This window comes from Amphiprion ocellaris, chromosome 7 (genome assembly GCF_022539595.1).
Source record: "Amphiprion ocellaris isolate individual 3 ecotype Okinawa chromosome 7, ASM2253959v1, whole genome shotgun sequence".
NCBI lineage: Eukaryota > Metazoa > Chordata > Actinopteri > Pomacentridae > Amphiprion > Amphiprion ocellaris.
In genome coordinates, this window is record NC_072772.1 from 7,795,009 (window position 1) to 7,813,683 (window position 18,675).

General features: G+C 42.3%; 3 protein-coding genes across 4 annotated transcripts in view; 2 read left to right on the forward strand and 1 right to left on the reverse strand.

Moving 5' to 3' along the window:
• The window catches only part of scarf1 (scavenger receptor class F, member 1), a 9,444-nt gene extending 6,916 nt beyond the window's left edge, over positions 1-2,528 (forward strand). The window contains exons 10-11 of the mRNA XM_055012321.1: positions 207-344; positions 451-2,528. Coding sequence (XP_054868296.1) covers positions 207-344; positions 451-1,565 — 1,253 coding nt within the window. The 3' untranslated portion in view covers positions 1,566-2,528. The remainder of the gene's footprint in view (positions 1-206; positions 345-450) is intronic.
• vtna (vitronectin a) lies at positions 2,147-7,513 on the reverse strand. Of its 2 annotated transcripts, XM_023294569.3 has the most exons (8): positions 7,364-7,493; positions 6,527-6,646; positions 5,986-6,435; positions 5,618-5,757; positions 5,385-5,541; positions 5,133-5,285; positions 4,565-5,056; positions 2,147-3,099 (listed from the first exon to the last, which is right to left on the reverse strand). In XM_023294569.3, the coding sequence occupies exons 1-8, from the start codon at positions 7,416-7,418 to the stop codon at positions 2,981-2,983; spliced, it is 1,686 nt and encodes a 561-aa protein (XP_023150337.2). In that variant the 5' UTR covers positions 7,419-7,493; the 3' UTR covers positions 2,147-2,980. The 2 variants fall into 2 exon arrangements, with proteins under 2 accessions (XP_023150337.2, XP_035796992.2); XM_035941099.2 differs by lacking the exon at positions 6,527-6,646 and having other exon boundaries at positions 7,364-7,513.
• A 2,398-nt stretch (positions 7,514-9,911) lies between these two features.
• On the forward strand, positions 9,912-17,690 carry sarm1 (sterile alpha and TIR motif containing 1). The gene is made up of 8 exons (XM_023294567.3): positions 9,912-11,081; positions 12,137-12,755; positions 12,849-13,061; positions 13,148-13,239; positions 14,015-14,341; positions 14,657-14,846; positions 15,970-16,091; positions 16,312-17,690. Exons 1-8 carry the CDS (start codon positions 10,618-10,620, stop codon positions 16,421-16,423), a joined length of 2,139 nt encoding a protein of 712 aa, XP_023150335.1. The 5' UTR covers positions 9,912-10,617; the 3' UTR covers positions 16,424-17,690.
• Positions 17,691-18,675: the final 985 nt, after the last annotated feature.

Below are 18,675 nucleotides of genomic sequence, written 5' to 3' on the forward strand. Positions count from 1 at the left end.
TGTAACATGAATAGTGCAAAAAGTTCACCATTAGTAATTGTAAAGAATTAAATAAAGTCTGAAAAGCTCCTGGAAGGTAAATGTGTCATAAACTAACGTTAAAAGCCTATAATCTTTTAATAGAGGATAAGTTTTGTATGGATTTGACTCAACCTGATGTTTTCTATTATTTAACCCACTTTATTTTGCCTCCTATACACACATAGTGTCTCACCACGACCCAGAGCTGACGTTCAACCACAGCTTCATTGAGCCTCCTTCGTCCGGCTGGGTGACCGAGGGCTCGTCCTTCGACAGTGATGAGGAGGAGGGAGAAGCTCTCTACTGTGTCCCTCCAAGAGAAGGTAGGAGCAGAAATACTGCTCATCAAACTGTACATTGCCCTCTTTTGGTGATGAGTAGAACTGTATTCTGACATGCCCTGACTTTCTTCTCTCTGTGTATTTCCAGACATCCCGGCTGTGGCGGGTGGTGAGTTCCAGGAGATGAGCTCAAAGTGTAACATGTTCTTGGACCCCTCAGGCTTCAGCAGTGAAGACATCACCTCCCCCTTCAACATCCCTCGCACCTCCAGCATAGCCAAGGCCAAGCGGCCGTCTGTCTCGTTTGCAGAGGGAACCCGCTTCAGTCCTAAAGAGAGGCGTGGTTCTGCTCAGGACCCCGGCGGCCTCCCACGCAGCAAACCCAAGTCACCCTGGGGGGTTTTGATGCTGTCGGCCCTCCAAAGTCAGGGAAGAACGGGGGAGGAGGATGAGGCTGAGGGTGAGGAGAGGGAGGATGAGGTGGATGAGCAGGTGACTGAGAATCAGGAGACAAGCTGTGAGGTAACAGACCAGGATGTAGACAGAATTCCATCCCGGGCTACGCTGCAGGTCCCTGCTGCATCAGGAAGGAGACGGACTATGTCCAACACCGCTGCTCTTAAAGGGAACCAGCAGCCAACACCTGCCTCTGATGCTCAGGCGGGGGTCTCATATAAAGTCACCACAGTGTACGTGACGGTGGGTAAGGCAGGTCGGCCGGTAACAAAAGCAGAGCCGAGCTCAGAAGGCCCCGTTCAGGCCATGTTGAGAAGACTCGGCAGCCTCCAGAGACAGAGGGAGCAGGATTCTGGTAAACCCAAGGTAAAGGTAGCTGAAGGCGTCACCAAACCTCCCAGGAGGAAGCTGGGAGCTCGGGCAAGTGTGTGGGAGCAGGGAGGGCCCTCTGGAGGGGAGGCTGGTGTATCTAAACCAATCAGGAGGAAGCACACCTCCCACAACTCCACTGATACAGCTAATAATGACACTCCACCAGCAGAGAGCGCCACTCCAAAATGCCCGCTCTCATCTATTTTAAAGAGCGTGCCGGAGGTGGCCTCAGCTGACTCAGGGTCAGATGTGAGGGCAGAAGTTAACATGAGGCAGAGCGGTGACCCAAGTGCAGGACAAACTGAGAGCGACTACCTGACTGTGGGACCAGCAGGAGACACTGTGAGTCTCACTGAGGTCATCGCCAACGAGGGAGCAGTGGTCAACGTGAACGATGAACCCTGCTATGAAAACGTCCTGATTAAACACTCATAACCTCTGAGAAACTGTGTCAGCAGGTCTGGTAGAAGTATAACTGCATATTTAATATTCTGCAGTTATGGATTTACAGGCACAAAGGTTAAAAAAAACTTATCTGATGAATAAGTAAATTATAGCTCTTTGAATTAGTGTTTTTTGTTACAGTTTTATACAAAGTGCATCTTACATGATTACATTATTGTAAGATTTGAGAAAAATTAACTTCATCTTTAGTCTTAATTCTACACAATAAAGATGAAACTGTTTTTCATATTGAATTTTCAGGGTAAAATAGTTCAGGAAAACACCAGATGGCAGGTGTGGCATTTGGGTAATTTCTAATAACAGGAAGACCACTAGTTGCATTGCTTTCATTTACTTCAGTGACTAATGTTGTACACATACAAGTACTGTAATATGTTTTTGAGTCAGAAAGCATAAAAAGACATAAATCCTGGAGGTTTGTGGGGGAAAAAGACAGTTTTAAGCATGTGACAAAGACATCCTTACAGCTTGAAAGAAAGTGTCTGATCAGGGTGTGACGAACTGTGCTGAACAGATAAAAATGTAGGCATGAGAAAAAGATCTGAGCCCGCTTCTGTGCTGATTGATATTTTATTAATCATTAATGAAACACAAGAACAGACCGTAACAGACTGTGAACTCATCAGGGTTGCTCTGTCACTGTGTATTATAGATTCACTTATTTCTGTTGTATTAGTCAGTAGAAGCCAGAAAACTGAAAAAGTAAAAAATGTTTTCACATCTGTCAAAGTGTCCTCTAGCAGACAACCAGCTGTTACAGCACTCTGACCTGATAATGTTGAATGAAAAACACATTACTGCGTTTGTTTGTTTTTTTCTTACTCGTGACCATGCAACATTTTTATGCATAAAACCTCCATAAATCTGTTTTAACTTTTGTCTATATGTTTACGATGAAAAATGAGAAAATAAACATGTTACATTTTGAAGATACATTGGAAAACATCTGTGATTATGACACTGGTAGCTAAGGAATGGGAAGCAGTATTTGCAGTGATTAAATGTAAAACCTTGTAGTGTTGCAGTAAAACATCTTCTTTATAGCCCAAGATGTAGCTGCTGCTTTCCGGCTGCTGAATTCCTGGGATCACACCTTTGCAAGGCCTAGTTGAGCAAGTTGAGCTAGTTTTCACTATCTCTGGGTTTCATAAAGTCGGCTTATGTTGAGAACAGATGAGATAACTACAGAAAATCAGCTCACTGAACTTTGGCCAGGAGCACTATGTGGACTTTGACTGATCTCCAATATTTGCTGAAGTCGTTTAGCACCTAGTGACTGTATGAACATGTTTGACACACTTTTTTGACCCCCAACGTGGTGAGTGAAAATGATTTATCTTTTACACACTAATTTCATCACAGTAAAAACCACCAAATATTGAAAACTACTTTTCTGCTCCAGTGGTGTCTGAACAGCCGAGCCAGTACTTGGCGATGGACCTGGGGTAAGGAGGCATGGCGGGGTCAACTCTCTTAGTCCTGAGGTCCGCTCTGTAGTATTTATCTAGAAAACACACAAAAAGGACAGTCACTTATTTTATCTTTTTTTTTTCAATCCACATTTTTAAAATCTTTTCTGGCTGTGAGTCACTTTTCCAGCTCTTCATACTGTGGAGGTTTCAGGGCATCTTATCAGGAGAATCATCAGCCATTAACAGTGCAAAAGATCACACCCAGAAATACATAAGAAGTCAGTGTCGGAGGAAGCAGCAGGCATCTGTTTCTGCGTCATGTGAAACTAGTTATAATGAATCTTCTGAGGTGAAACAGAGCTGCGGAGAGTTTGATTAAATTAACTCCTGTCGCCTCTCACAGCTGCACATCTGTTCCTGGGGTTAAATACATGCCTACTACTTATATTGAAGTGATTTAACTCTCACAGTACAAACTTGCACATACATTTTTAGCTCGTATAATACTTTCTGGACATAGCTGCACTGATTTATGCGTGACTCGATTAAAAAAAGATATTTTCTGATTTGAAAGGAAGGGCGACACAAGTACTGATGGAAAGAACACAACACTGACTGCAACATTTTGAGATGAAAGCATCATTCCTTTTCTGAATTGTGTCTGTCTGTTTTATTTCCTTTGTGTATTCTTTGTAGCTCCTTTGCATAATGCAGTTTAGATGGACTTGATTGGATTAGAGCTCCCATATGTTGCTCTTTATTGTTGCTAATTTTTGTCATTGTAGCTGGCACTGTATTTTTAATGTGTGTTGTGTTGCTGAATCAACCATTTAATTGATTTGAACAGATGTTTTGATGATTGCTGGAATATGGGTCATTTATCAAACATTCACAGATTATATGTTGTTCAGGCCTGCAGTCAGACCATTCTGTGCAGTGCTAATGCAGTGCTGTGGAGAATGGTCTGCTGCACCTTATTATGGTTCTGGGATAGGGGAAAAAAGTTCTGGCATTGTATTTTTTAAACATCAATTACAGTCATTTTGGGTGGAGAAAAGAACAAAACACAGCGACAGAGTTCACTCGAACTAATAGGGAAATTATTTTGGTGGGACATTTTTATGTAGGGATCATTAAAATGGATAATTCACCAAAATGAACGAGCAGGGCTGCTTTACTGCATGATCCTCTGCTAAACTTGAAATTTTCAGTGTGGGACTTTGCTGCTTGGAGGTTGTTATTTCCTCATAGTGAAAGGGATTCTGAAAACAGAAACACATGGATGGCGGTAGGGGAGGAGAAGGCTACGTAAAATGTGCAACCAGTGGCAGGTTTGTGAGAGTCAGATAAAAAGTTCTGAAATGTGATAATTGCCTGTTTTTCTGTTTCATATGACTGTAAATTAATCATCTTTAGGTTCTGGATACAAGAAATCTGAAAATGTTATCTCTGGTTGTGAGAAAACGCGTTTTTCGCTATTTTCTGATATTTTCTGGACTGAGCCTTTATTCAAACGACCCAATTAGTGCAAGGCAATGAATGACCATGCTGTGTTACCTCCTTTAAAGAAGTAGACGCTCTGTATGGGCAGATCCCTTTGGTAGTAGTCCCAGTAATACGGGTCATCTCTGGAGTCGTAGTTGCCTCTGTTGTTCTGGCGGTATCGATCTCTCCTTCGGTCCTGGTCCCAGTCTTGATCCCACCGTCTGTCCCAGTCCCGTCCAAGCCTCTCCTCCAACTCCATTCTCCTCTCTGCCATCCTCATGCCTAACTCCATCCCCCTTTCAGCAAAGGTCTGACCCATGCTCATCCCACGCTCGGCCATTGAGTCCCAGGAGGCTGAACGACTTCTCCTCCTCTGGCCCCACTGCCGTCCGTTCTGCTGGTACTGCTGGTACTGCTGGTCTTGCTGTCGACCCCATTGCTGGTCTCTGCGTCGTGACCTCCAGTTGGTGACGTAGATTCTTCCTGCCATGGCAGCATCCAGCGGGGGCTTGATGCCCTTCCAGTCTTTGTCAATGAAGTGGTGACTGCCGTGATGCTGCGGCACTAAAGAATATAACATAAGTTCAGCTGCCACACCTGCATGCACTATAAAGAAATGGACTATAACAGCACAACTCACAGTCAGAGAAGAGATCGCTGAAGAAACGCTCGTAGTTGTTGTAGTAGACATCCGTGTAGTGCCTGAACAGTGTAGATGGAGACCTCTCAGACATGGTGATACACTCCTCATGGGATGGCTGGTGCAAAAACTCATACGTGTAATACTGGTCCGCTGGGGAAACCAACACGATGCCAAATGAACATTGGTTGATTGGTTGAAATACTCTAGAAATGATTGGAAGTAAATGAAACACATAACATCTGGTCACACCTTTGAAGAAATAGACCTTTTCTTTTCTGTTGTGTCCGGGGGCAGGCAGAGCAAACGCTGCATCCACGTGATCAGGAATCTTGTCAAAGCCAACGCTGATGTCTCGAGGATAGTCGTCATCCAGCACACCATTGTCAAACCTCCAGTACTTGTTTCCCTGATGACAGTTTTCATTCATTAGTAAAGCAGAAGTCTGATTTACACATGTACAAGGTAATCCTTGCTGTCCTCACTTTAAAGATGTAGCTCTTCCCCTGACAGTTGACGCGAGTGAACGCAGCGTCAATAGGCCCACTGATGCCCCACACATCCTTAATGAGCTTTGGATAACCGGGAAGTACTGTCTTCTGGTCCAGTTCAAAGAAGTACTCCCCTGGAAAGCACAAAAACAGAAATATCATAGTGCATTCCTCATTATAATATAGTTAGTTCAGTTCTACTGTGGTCTTAAATGTGCTGTATAAACATCGAGGCCTTGACTTGACAATTCCTCTATAATAAAAAGCAGATATAGTGACAAAACATCCAAGCCCCTGAAAGTTGTCAGAAAAAAAAGGTGAATGGCTTCAATAAAACCTTTTATTTTCAGCCACTCACTCACCTCTGAAGGCGTAGACGGAGCCATTTTTAAGCTGCATGAAAGAGTCGAAAGGCCTCCCGCTGCAGACCTCAGCGTCTGGGTCGGGGGCTGCAGTGGTGGCTGCAGTGACGGGAACAGTGGTCGTCTCATTCCCAACCTGTGGAGTTACAGTCGTGGTGGGATCATTGCTTGTAGGTGCGACTGTGTCTGCAACCTGTGTAATCTGTGGAACGGGGGCTCTCTGGATTGTGGTGTCAATCTGTTGTGTGGGTTTGGTCATTTCTAGTGTGGTCTCCGGATGCTGCTGTTGTCTGTGATTGAAGTCTAGGATGGGACGCTGTGTGGGCTTCAGCTGCCGGCTGCTGGCTGTAGCAGTCTGGTCGTGTGCTGGACGTCCAGGAGTTGGAGTTTGGCTTCCGAGCGGCTCATCGTCGTCGTCGTCCTCTGCAAATACAAACGTGTCTCCACGAGCTGAAGGAGCAGAAAACTGACATCAGCGGCCATCTTTTTCTTCAATATGCCAAGTGTTTCGCGACATGATTGAACGAGAGGGGGTTCTTACTCGTCATACCACAGGTGGCCTCAAAGTCAGAGCAGCAGCTTTTGTAATACTTGCACATGGAGTCACACTGGCACTTCTTCTGAGAGTCAAAGCCATTTTCACAGCGGCCCAAACAGGACTCTTAAGATAAAATGACGTTGTTCATTCACTATAATTTTACACTGAATATGTCCATTCTTTGTTCCTCGGAACAAAATAATCTCCTCCTTTGGATAATAAATTTAAATTTGATTACAGCTCCCATGAGCCTTTGACAGCATGCCAGTGATAAAAAAATCATGGGACATGTTGTTCTGATTATAAATCATATTAGTTTCTCTTTTTACTGTAAAACTAAAAGTTAGTTGGTTAATTGATCAACAGATTTAACAAATATTTTGTTAATGGCTTCACTGTCAAGATCCACATATTTAAGCTTAATTTGTATGATCATTTAAAATGGCCGTGAATGAGAATTCATTTGAATTTTGACTTCGAAGACATCTCTTTGTGTTTTAGCCATTTGTAGTTCATTTTTCACCAACCTTTTTGACATTTTGTCTATTGAAGAATTAGTAAATTACTTGTAAAATAATAACCAGATTGACCGTTAATAAACATAATTGTTAGAAGCAGTGCTAACAGTAGTAAATATGTCAACTTGTGAAGATGTACGGCATTCAAATGTAACATCTCTAACAAATAACTGAAAAATTAAATAAACACATTAACTCATACAAACATACAAACTCTAAAGAGGCTCCTGATCAAGTACTACTGAAACAAGATAACCTAATACTGACAGATTCATTTTCTGACAACAAAAGCTTTAAAACAGACTTTGAATGTTATACTCACCTTCTGCTAAAGTGTGAGCGAGCAGAGCGAGCAGCAGGACGACCCACAGCTTCATGTTGCCTCTACTGAGCGAGAGGACAGAATGAGATGGTAATGATGGACCGTGAGCTCCCAATCATTGGAAACATGTGTCAGTCACCCCACTTCCTTGTTTGCTTTAACCTTATTTTTCAACCCGAGCAAATAAACACAGACACAGAGAGAAAGAGATCAATAGGAAACAAAACTTTAAGCCATATGACTTTAAGCCCATCTGTTTTGGGATTTTAACTGCAGTTTCTGGGTCATTAAGTGGCTGCAGAGAAGTGATTTTCTCACCTTTTGCTGCTTAATTAGCCACAATATTCTGTGTTTTTCTCTTACCTGGGTTCAGCTCAGGACAAGACCTGAGTTTATCCTGTAATGTGGTGTTCTTGTGAGGCGTCTCTGAATGCAGGAGTGTTGGTGTTCAGTCTCATAAAGCAGTTTAACACAGGCAGACAAGATAATCAAGATTTTACTGCAGAAAAGCAAATGACTCCAGACTTAATTTTTGTCATGTGTAAGCATCTGATTCTGAGTGTTAAGCAGCACTTTTACTTTCACTATCACACATACATTATTCAGCACTATTCGATCAATAACTTTAATGCAACTCATTCTCTAGATTGCCTCACAAGAGAAAAAGGGGAAATCACAGTCAGGGTTTTAAAACTAAGATCCTAACATTTAGAGTTATCTATGGGGGAGCAGTTCCAGGATGGCTTGAACACTTAAGAACTTAGCTATAAAGATCTTAAAACTTTGCTGGACAGTGTTGAAGAAATTCTAGGAAAAGTAAACTCACAAAGAGCAAGTATTCATCAGAGTTCTTACAATAAACCATATGTATTTATACAGAACTTTCAAAGACGAAGGTATAAAGTCACACCATTTTATAAGGACGTTTGTCTCTCACACAGCAGAGGGGGAAAGAGGTGAGGGTCACTCTCAAGACACTCAAAACACTGAGTTATTTAAATAGACCTTCAAGAGCAAAGATGAGACTTCCAATGTTTCAGGTCAAGCTGACCTTCTTAGCGCAAACAACAGTGGATGAGTAACAAACCTGTACCGAAGAGAGCATAGAGTCAATGTTTGAAAAATGCAAAAATAATAACACACCTAGTGCCAGCAGTTAAACAAAGCAAAACCAGTAGAATATAGATTTTACTGATAATTGCTAAGAATAGCTAATTCATCATTTTCTTCAGAGCTCCCTAACAAATCTCAAGTACTGCTAGCATCCAGATTTTAAGATTTTTAGATTTTAACATAATGAGCACTTTGTGACAATACTGAAGGTTGAGTTTTTAGTCATCAAAATAGGGCCTGCCTTAATTTCAATTGTTCATTTCAATTCAATTTTATTGATATAGCGCCAATTACAGTTCAAATTGTCTCAAGACGCTTTACAGAACCCATATGCCTGAACTAATTTAGCTGTTAATGAAACAGTGCCTCAGGTTCTTAAATGTTTTAGACTATTATCCATTCGCACACTGCTGCCTTTCCTCTTTGCTGCCTAGACTCTGGATCACAGCTCTCTATGTTTTATATCCAACTCATTGTCCAGGACACACCCCTATCACTGTGTACTTTATAATCTGGCTTCTTGGCCTTCATTAAGCCCATTGGCCTTCTTTTTTTTTTAATCTACAAAGCAATACTGGGTAAACTCTCTTCTTGTTTGGGTAGTTTTCTATCACATGTCAGCAGCTGTTCTAATTCTCACTCATCTAAATGGCTGCTATACAGGGTGCACAGGATTTGTTCTGCACTTGATAGAGCAGCTTTCTCCTGTTTTGCTCCGTGGTCCAGTAATAACCTTTAGAACTTCTTACAGAGCTCAAAGCTGCGATCAGAAGATGTGTAACTAACAAGTGCAACTGCTATTACTAAGCTGGATTTTGTCTTGTGAATCTTAACCCCTGGTTGTTTAAATGTGCTTTATGTTTTTCCCATGCCATCTGTTGTCATGTTCAAATTTAAAATTTTTTGTAATATTGTAATGGGGTAGTTTCTCAGTCAGGTCTCCATCCAAAAAGAGATTTTAATCTTCATGGACTTCCTGGTTGAATTCATAAATAAAGAGTGTCCTCTCGGAAAAATCAGCTTTAACCTTATTTTATTATTTATCATAAGCATATCAATAATCTCAGTTTTTGTGACGTGTGCTGCTTCAGTTCCCTCTTTAGATCCACCTCTGACATTAATTTAACATGGACAAAATGAACCAACTGCAGACTTTCACTGTAACTTAGTTTGTATTCCACAGATTACACCTTTCAGATACTTTTTAAGACTTGTCATTTTATTTTTAGTGTATTTTTAATGAGATATAGATGCTTGATAACACTTCTATCTGTTGCAATCACAAGTTTTTATTGCCTGAACTTTGGTATTTTGTCCATGTGACACAATGACAGCTGCTCCAGCAGAGGGCCTGCACTGTTTACAGACACCAGCGGCCACAGTGCGCATGCTCAGGCCGGCTTGCGATGCAGGAAGGACAGAGGGGAGGAAGAGGGGAGGAAGAGGGAGGAGGAGGAGGTGCTTCTGTTACTGTACATCCTCGGCAGCATCCAGAGCCGGTGGGCGGTGCAGACCCCTGAAGGAACAGGCAACCTGCGGATACTGACCGAAGGATGCGGCGGTCAGGAGACGCTTCTGGAGGAAAGTATCATATCTGGTGATTCTGCTGAAAACAAGCTCAGTGCGCTACATGCGGAGGAAGGAGTAACTATGAGAACAACAAGCCTCCTTTGTCTGGAAAATCTGAATGAATGCAGCAGAAAAAACAGACAACAATAGTTTATTTTCCTCAGGAGATCAGCAGGGTTTGGTTTCTGGCCTTTCAGTTTGCGCAGAGATTTTTTTTGCCTCTTTAAGGACCTTTTTTGGGACACATTGTTCAGAAGTGATCTGTTGGTCGGTGGGATGAAGGAGACAAAGCAGCACCTGTGAAGCCAAGACTGTGCGTAAACATCCAGCTCAAGATCTGCTAATGAGTGTTTAAAGGCTCAGTGCCAGGGATGACCATCACGGAGAGGTGATGCAATTTGGTGAAAGCTGTCACTTCTGATTTACAGCTGAGGCCTGACGCATCTGTCCTCTGTATCTTCAAGGCTGGACATCTCTGAGAGGATTACAGGCCTCGGTAAACAAAAAAACATTCCAGTGCCGCGGCCCTTTACGCACCGACTGACACCGATCGGGCTGCCTTCCGCCGGTAGATGCTCTTTTCTCTGACGCTCTTCCTGTGCAGGCTCTACCGACATTTCTCCATCATGTTCAGCTCAGACAGACTCACAGTTCCGGACTATGTGAGCCGCCTGCAGAGAGGGAGGAGCGGCTCCGGAGGCGACCCCAAGGCCGTCTCTCCGGGGATCAATGCGGACGTCCAGGCGGTTCTGGAGACCTCGCTCCCCGCCCTGCGCTCCGCCATCAGGAGGCTGAAGTCAGCCAAGGAGACCTCAGATTCAGATGACACCCGCAGAGCCATCGCCGAGCTCTATCAGCTGGTGGAGGAGGCCTGGGTTCTGCCCACCGTGGGCCGTCAGGTGGCCGAGGAGATCTGCAACAGGATCCGGCTGGATGGAGGCCTGGAGCTGCTGCTTCAGCTGCAGCAGACACCTGCCGTGGAGATCACCTACGAGTCTGCGAAACTGCTGGAGCAGATCCTGATCTCAGAGAACAGGTACAGCAGTGGACACAGTAACAGCATGATACAGCTTAACATCAGCTCTGCAATACAAAGAAGCTCAGTCCTTCAAGATTTTAAGGTTCACTTTGTGCTGAGATTGTGTCACATTAAAGTTTATTTTATTGTACAGAGACAGATGAAAGAAGACAAGTAACACAATATAATAAACAACAACAAGTTTAACTTTGAAGCTTTGCAACTTAGGCTGCTGTAAGGTTGTTTTTATTGTCTTGTAATAGTTAAAGACTGTTTTTTCTATTAACTGTTTAGTCTAGAAATATCTGAATACATAACTCAAAGCTAACATGACATATTAAAATCATTTGGTTTCTACATGCAGTTGTCCAAAACTAAAATATACTGAATTTACAGTTGTATAAAACAAATAAAATCAGTCCATCCTTATGTTTGAGAAGCTGGAAACATGATTTTTTTGAAATCTTTGCTTGACCAATAATTTCATGGATTAATTAACTGGCAAAATTGTCGGTATTGTCTTTAATTAACTAATTTATTAATTGATCACTTCAGCACACTGATAACACATCATTATTATGAGTTAGAAAATATTGACACATGACAAAATTCTTCAGGATTGTGTCACATTAAAGTCTCTTTTTGCACAAATTAAATGAGAAGTCTAATTTTGCAAACCGTAGGCTGTTGCAAGGCTATTTTCAATGTTTCAATGACCAACTCTGACATATTTGATTGTTCTAATTGTTTAAAAATGTTAAAAACACCCATCATGTAAGTCAGTCAGAGTTAACATGACATCTTAAAATGACTTCGTTTTTACATCCAGCAACCTAAAACCAATAATATGGTGAATTTACAATGATATTAAACAGAGAAAAGCAGTCCATGCTTATGTTTGAGAAGCTGAAATCGCAATTTCGGGGTATTTTTGCCTCATAAATAACCACATATGTCTGTTTATGCCTCATTTGTTCAGTAGTTTAATTGTTCATTTATGAACTACACTCAGTCAAGCTTACAGATTCTTATGAATTAGGAGGCGTTAACATTTTACAAACTTGTGTTGACAGGGATTATGTAGCACGCATGGGTCTGGGAGTCATCCTCAACCTGAGTCGACAGCAGGAGGATGCTCAGCTGGCTCGCAGCGTCTCCGGCATCCTGGAGCACATGTTCAAACACACCGAGGAGACGTCCGTCCACCTCATCTCTAACGGCGCCCTGGACGCCCTCCTGTTCTGGTGCCGAGGCACAGATCCCACCGTGCTGCGCCACTGTGCCGTGGCACTGGCCAACTGTGCCATGTACGGAGGCCACCGCTGCCAGAGATGGATGATCGAGAAGCAGGCAGCCGAGTGGCTTTTTCCTCTGGCTTTCTCCAAAGAGGACGAACTCATTCGCTTCCACGCCTGCTTGGCTGTGACTGTGTTAGCTACAAACAAAGAAATTGAGAAAGAAGTGGTGAAATCAGGAACACTGGAGCTGGTGGAGCCGTTCATCGCTTCTTTGGATCCGGACGACTTCGCCCGCAGTTTACTGGACAGTGCAGACTGCATGCAGGGGAAGACAGCGTCTGACCTGCAGCACCTCTTACCTTTACTGGATGGAACAAGACTGGAGGGAAAGTGCATCGCAGCCTTTTACCTTTGTGTTGAGACCAGCATCAAGTCCCGTCAACGGAACACCAAGGTACAACCACTTAACACACAACCCAGCTTTAAATAACAATCCTCTTGTAGTAGCTTTGTTGTGATTAAGCTTTAATTCCGTGCTTCTTTTAAGATATTTCAAGAGATCGGCGCAGTGCAGAGCCTGAAAAGAATCGTCATGTACTCCAGTAATGGCACAGCCGCTTCCCTCGCCAAGCGGGCGCTGACCATGATGGGAGAGGAAGTACCAAAACGAATCCTGTCTTCTGTGCCCAACTGGAAAACCCGTGAAGTGCAGACGTGGCTGCAGCAGGTTGGCTTTAGTGCCTATTGTGACCGCTTCCAGGTGAGTGAAAGATGTATGCAGATCTTTTCATTCAGTCATCCACAGCTCAGGTCTGCCAGTGATGTTTCACTGCTTTTATTATCCAGGAGCTTCAGGTGGATGGAGATCTCCTGTTGAACATCACAGATCATGATCTGAGCTCTGATCTGGGAATGACTGCAGGCCTCACCCGCAAAAGGTAAGTGGAAAAATCCTCTCAACTCACAGGTCTGAGGATGTGACACTACACTGTAAAAAAACAAATCTGGAAAAAAAGCTGGTGGCCAGAAAAAAAACACAGTTAAAAAAGGTGGAATATTGTAACTTTTAAAAAGTGCGAAAACTATGACAATGACAGCAAATATCTGTAGCATAATTATATATTTTGCTGGTTTAAATATAGTAAAACAGTGTAATTTTATTGTCACATGTTGTAAAAGAACAAATTACTATTTGTAAAAATATAGATTTTCGATGTGGACATGATGTACAATTTTGGTCTGTCTTTTTTACAGTCTAAATTATTACTTTTTGTAAAAAAAAAAAAAAAAGGAAAATTACAGAAAATTGTTCAAAAAAATAAAGTAACGGTTAAAAAAATACTAATTTTCAATCCTTAATGTACATATTTTCCTTTAAAAATGTATTTTATGTCTGTAAAACAATGGCATTTTTTGCAGATATAAATACAGTAAAGTTGTTTATTTTTATGGTCACACTGTCAAAAAACATATTATGTTTTGTAAAAATACTGATTTTTGATGGAGACATTAATTATAGTTTTGGCCTGCTTTATATTTTAAAGTCAACATGTAAATTAGCATGTTTTTTCTGTGTTATATAGTTCATAGTTTTAAAAAAAAGGAGGATAAAATCTGTATAACAACAGTAAATTGTTGAAATAAATTACCAAACTTTTTTTTTCTTTTTTACATTGTCGTCTCTTTTGCTTTCTGTTCTGTCTCATCGTCCAGGTTTCTGAGAGACTTGCGTGTGCTGAAGACTTACGCCAACTACGCCACGTGTGACCCGAACAACATGGCCGACTGGCTAGTGGAGGTGGACCCTCGTTTCCGTCAGTACACCTACGGCCTGGTCCAGTCAGGAGTGGATCGCAACAACGTCCAGCACCTCACCGACCCGCAGCTCCAGCTCGACTGCCGAATAGACAACGGAGTCCACAGAGCAAAGATACTGAGCGCGACCCGCCGGCCTTTAAAAGCCTGTCACACAGACGCTCAGCCTGCAGGACCCGACGTGTTCATCAGCTACCGGCGGACCACCGGCTCCCAGCTGGCCAGGTCAGACCTGGATCAGGACTAGTGGAGCTGGTCATGTAGAAGGAATATTTGCAGACATTTCCAATTGATTTTGGCTGATTGCAGATGTCGAAACCGATACATGTGCATACTTTCTCCACTGAAAACGCAGAGAACATGAGATCTGTCTCAAGTGGAGTTGACATATTATTATACCTGGCAGATGCAGACATGAAACACAATGCTTTTCAAATGTACACACGTTATAGCCACAGAAAAACACAGGTCAGATGTCAGTGAGGTCAAACTGTGTGATTATTTTGTCAGCAGCCTTCACCTTGTCCTTCTCTCCTCCAGCCTCCTGAAGGTGCACCTGCAGGTTCGAGGTTACAGCGTCTTCATCGATGTGGAGAAGCTGGAGGCGGGTAAATTCCAGGACAAGCTCATCCAGAGCGTTCAGAGGGCTCCTAACTTCATCCTGGTCCTGTCCGCCAACGCACTCGACAAGTGCATGGGCGACACTGAAATGAAGGATTGGGTGCATAAGGTCGGAAGTTTTCAATTCTCTGTATGCCACATTTGAAATGTCAGGTCTCATTGTGTCTAATTTTTGCTGAAAACTTTCAGATCACAGCATCTTAGCGAGATAAAAACCTCCAAAGCAAGTTTAAAAGGCATGTTCTCATTGCAAGATCTGCAAAATAACACAGTTTATCAGAGCTGGAAACTGTGAAAATAGAAGTATTTTCAACTTTTCAATGGTTCTTGTACTACTGATGTATAAAAAAACCCAACCAAATCTAAGCTTATAATCATAGTATTTTATCCACAATATTCTATTTCTTCTTATTCTACTCTCATCAGATTCTATAAAAACACAAAAAAATCCTGAGCTCCTGCCAACAAGCCATTAGTGACTCAGCTGGGATGTGAGAAAAAATCTGGGACTTTTCAGCTGAACTTGGCTGAATTGCAGGTTGTGTTTACACAAATCATATAGGAGACAAATATGGAAATAAATTAAAAATGTAAACAGTAAAATATCTATGGTATTTAAAGTCACAGTCTTTTTCCCCAGTATTGGTAACATGTGGGCACTGGGAAAAACGTTTGACATGTTGATTTGAAGTTGTTCAAAATAAATTAAAGTAATTGAACTTTCATTCAATAGTGCACAATGTTTGACTTCTCTGTACTTCCAGCCAGGGTTGTGCTGTTTCCAGAGCGGTACAGAACTTTATAATGCAGTAAAAAATGAGTACACAGTGAGGGAAAATGTGACAGGAGCACAGAGATGCCCCAACAAACTGCTTGAAGTTCAGGGGGTTAAAGAAGCATGCATATTACATTCAAGCTGATGATTCTATATTTGAATCCACTATGTATATGGCACCTGCTCTTTCTCTGAAGTCTGCATGTTCTGTTATGTACCTTGATACTGTCAACAAGCTCTTTTTATACCTTAATATCATAACTCCTCTCATCGGGATCGCAAAATAGCATCAACTACTTCCAGCCCACTCACACTCCCTATCTGCGCTGTTGCAGTAAAGCTCACATACAAATTGCAGCTGAAACAAGAGATCAGATGATGTTTTACTTGCAGATGAATCCAGTCATTTGTGCTTTCTCTGGTTGGGATGTCATATCTCCTATGTTTTGCCTTGCAGGAGATTGTCACGGCTCTGGCTGGTAAGAAGAACATAGTTCCTGTCACAGATAATTTTGTGTGGCTCGACCCCATGTCTCTACCAGAGGACATGAGAGCTATTCTCAACTTCAACTGCATCAAGTGAGTCACTGTTTACTCGACTGTAACTGGGGCAGCACATGTTGGTGTTTACCACACGACCATGTTATGCACATTGGAGGAAATCCATTTCTGCTGATATTAATCTCTCAAAACTGTATATTTCTTTCCTGTGCATTTATCAGTACAAGGGTTAAATGTGTTGTTTAGAATAGACATTTAGCAGATGAATCATCACATACCTGTTGTTGTCTCTCTTTAGATGGTCCCACGAATACCAGGAGGCCACAATCGAGAAGATCCTCCGCTTTCTGAAAGGACACCAAGACCAAATCGACGCCTCAGACGCCTCCAAGGGGCAGAAGAAGAAATAACTTGACATAAACGCAGTTAGGCCTCAGTTATAAAAACTATTTGTGATGACAAATTCCACATGTTCTTTGGTAAACTGTCCAGCAGCTTTCCCTGCTCTGCCTAAATGCATGTGAACTAGATTACACGCTCACCAAATGCCTAATATGGATAGACTCAATTAAGTATGAACGATAATTTAAAAACAGGATTGTATATATTGAACTGTAATCCTTTAACGTTAGTTCCTCTCATACTGCTGTATATGTGTAATAAGGCACAGTATACGCCTTCTGTATCTCAGGAAAATAACTGTGATCAGCCGTCACTGGCACCCAGCAAACAGCAATCCACTAACACTTCAATCTGCATTCAAGTTACTTTATATGCAATCATCTTTTCTTTAACATGGACACACTGAAAGGACCAGAGCAGGTCTCAGACTTTCTGACAGGTCTGTTTTATTGAGTTTTATTGTGTTGAGTATGATAGGAAAGAAACCTTTCGTAGCAAATTTACTGGTTTGTTTATGATGAGAATGTGGATGTAGACTAAGCCGCAGCCATGATGTAGTATTGAACAGAAATAAAGTGCAGATGCAGTGAAAAGTATCCATGTAGTATTAAAATCTCTGTTACTAAAGAGCATTAAAGTGACTTTGACATGCATTTAGCCTACAGAACTCAAAAATACAGTTTTACGACTGCCGTACTGCAAAACATTAAACTATCACTGAATACTGCTGACTTGAGGTTTATTTCACCCCAGTGCTGAGTCTGTTGAGTTGTTATTTGTCTGCTTGGCAATTGAAAATGTGTCCTTGTTTAGCACAAATAGATCCAGCAATCATGAAAAGTGCAAAAGGTCACACAAGTGAAAATGAAAAACATCCTGCTGTGATGATGCTGAGATAAATATGTGATTCATCCTTTAAGTCCAGCAAATGAATCCCAGGAGCTGTCAGGACATGATTTTTTTATTATTTTTTTTTGTTTTGCAGCATCTTCCAACATCTATTAGGAACTCACCTTATAGACGTGTAATGACAGATTAAATTACAACTCTTTTCTTCAGGGCTTTTTTTTCTGATATTGCCTTCATATTATTTGCCTGTAATACTCATGCTTCATAAAAATGTCATGATTATATTTATTAAATGTGCTCTGTGTATTAACATTCCTTTTATTGTCTAGCAGTAACACACAATGCTACCAGTGTTTTATGAAAGAAAAATTCACATTCATTTGAAACAGAACAATCAAAAATAAAACATGTTGTACAAAAAAGTGACATTTTTTATGTTTACTTTGTCCACTTAAAGGCGACATACAAACAGAAATTAATTAAGCGTTGTATTTTTGACAAACTTTTCAAAATGATCCAGATTTGATTATGATGATGTCAGGGCTCCCTCCTCTGTCCCAGCTTCAGCCCCCACCTGACCTCCCTCATCCTCCCTCATCCTCCCTCATCCTCCTCCCTCCTATTCCTCTCTCCAGCTTCCTGCTCTGTCCAGCTGCTGTTCATCACCAATCACTCATCAGTGGAACTCCAGGCAGCTGCAGTGCAGCACACCTGATGATCATCTCCACCATAAAAGCCGGCCTCACACTCCACACTGTGCCAGACAGTCAACTCTGCTCACACAGTCAGTTGTCTCGTCTTGCATTTTGCTAAAGTTCTCCATTACAAAAAGCCTTGCCTTGACTAACCCTGTTTTCCTGTTTAGCTCCACTGACCCAGCTGCCCGGTCCCACCTGCTCTGCTCCCCCATCTCCTGCACTCTGGATCCAGCCCTGACCAGACCTCCTCTCTCCCTCACCTTGGACCTGCCGCCTGCTCCTGGATCCCCTACTCGCAGTGGAGGGTCTCTGCCTGTCGTGCGCCCCCCTCGGCCCCCCCACGGCATGACAGATGAAGGTTGGACAGCTTTGTTCTTCGGTTTTGTTACACAAAATAATGGCTTTGACCACATGATCCAACCAAACTGCAGTCAAACGTCACCAGTAATCTTCATGTGGATCAATTCACCGTAGCTCAATACTTCACTTAACCTTCTAACTTCCCTCGGTGCATTTTAAAGCAGATTTGGCGGCTCGTGTTGCTTCACTGTGACGCTGGGTTGTGACCCCTGTCTGCATGTTGGCTGTGAGTTTGTGCTTCGGGACTCTCCGGTGTTGGTTGTGGTGAGGAGGGAGGGGGGGATCTCCAGGGAGTTTGGTCTGTGCTGTGTGTTTTATTCAAAGATGAAGGGGGGTAAAGATGAAATTCAATA

What these genes read in the sequence shown, in the direction of transcription:
- vtna (XM_023294569.3), bottom strand. Translation starts at nt 7,418, where the DNA reads ATGAAGCTGTGGGTCGTCCTGCTGCTCGCTCTGCTCGCTCACACTTTA. An exon ending in CGCTCACACTTTAGCAGAAG is followed by an intron (nt 6,647 to 7,363) that starts GTGAGTATAACA and finishes TTTTATCTTAAG; the next exon opens with AGTCCTGTTTGGGCCGCTGT. An exon ending in CTCCGTCTACGCCTTCAGAG is followed by an intron (nt 5,758 to 5,985) that starts GTGAGTGAGTGG and finishes TGTGCTTTCCAG; the next exon opens with GGGAGTACTTCTTTGAACTG.
- sarm1 (XM_023294567.3), top strand. Translation starts at nt 10,618, where the DNA reads ATGCTCTTTTCTCTGACGCTCTTCCTGTGCAGGCTCTACCGACATTTC. An exon ending in GCAGGCCTCACCCGCAAAAG is followed by an intron (nt 13,240 to 14,014) that starts GTAAGTGGAAAA and finishes CTCATCGTCCAG; the next exon opens with GTTTCTGAGAGACTTGCGTG. An exon ending in CTCAACTTCAACTGCATCAA is followed by an intron (nt 16,092 to 16,311) that starts GTGAGTCACTGT and finishes GTCTCTCTTTAG; the next exon opens with ATGGTCCCACGAATACCAGG.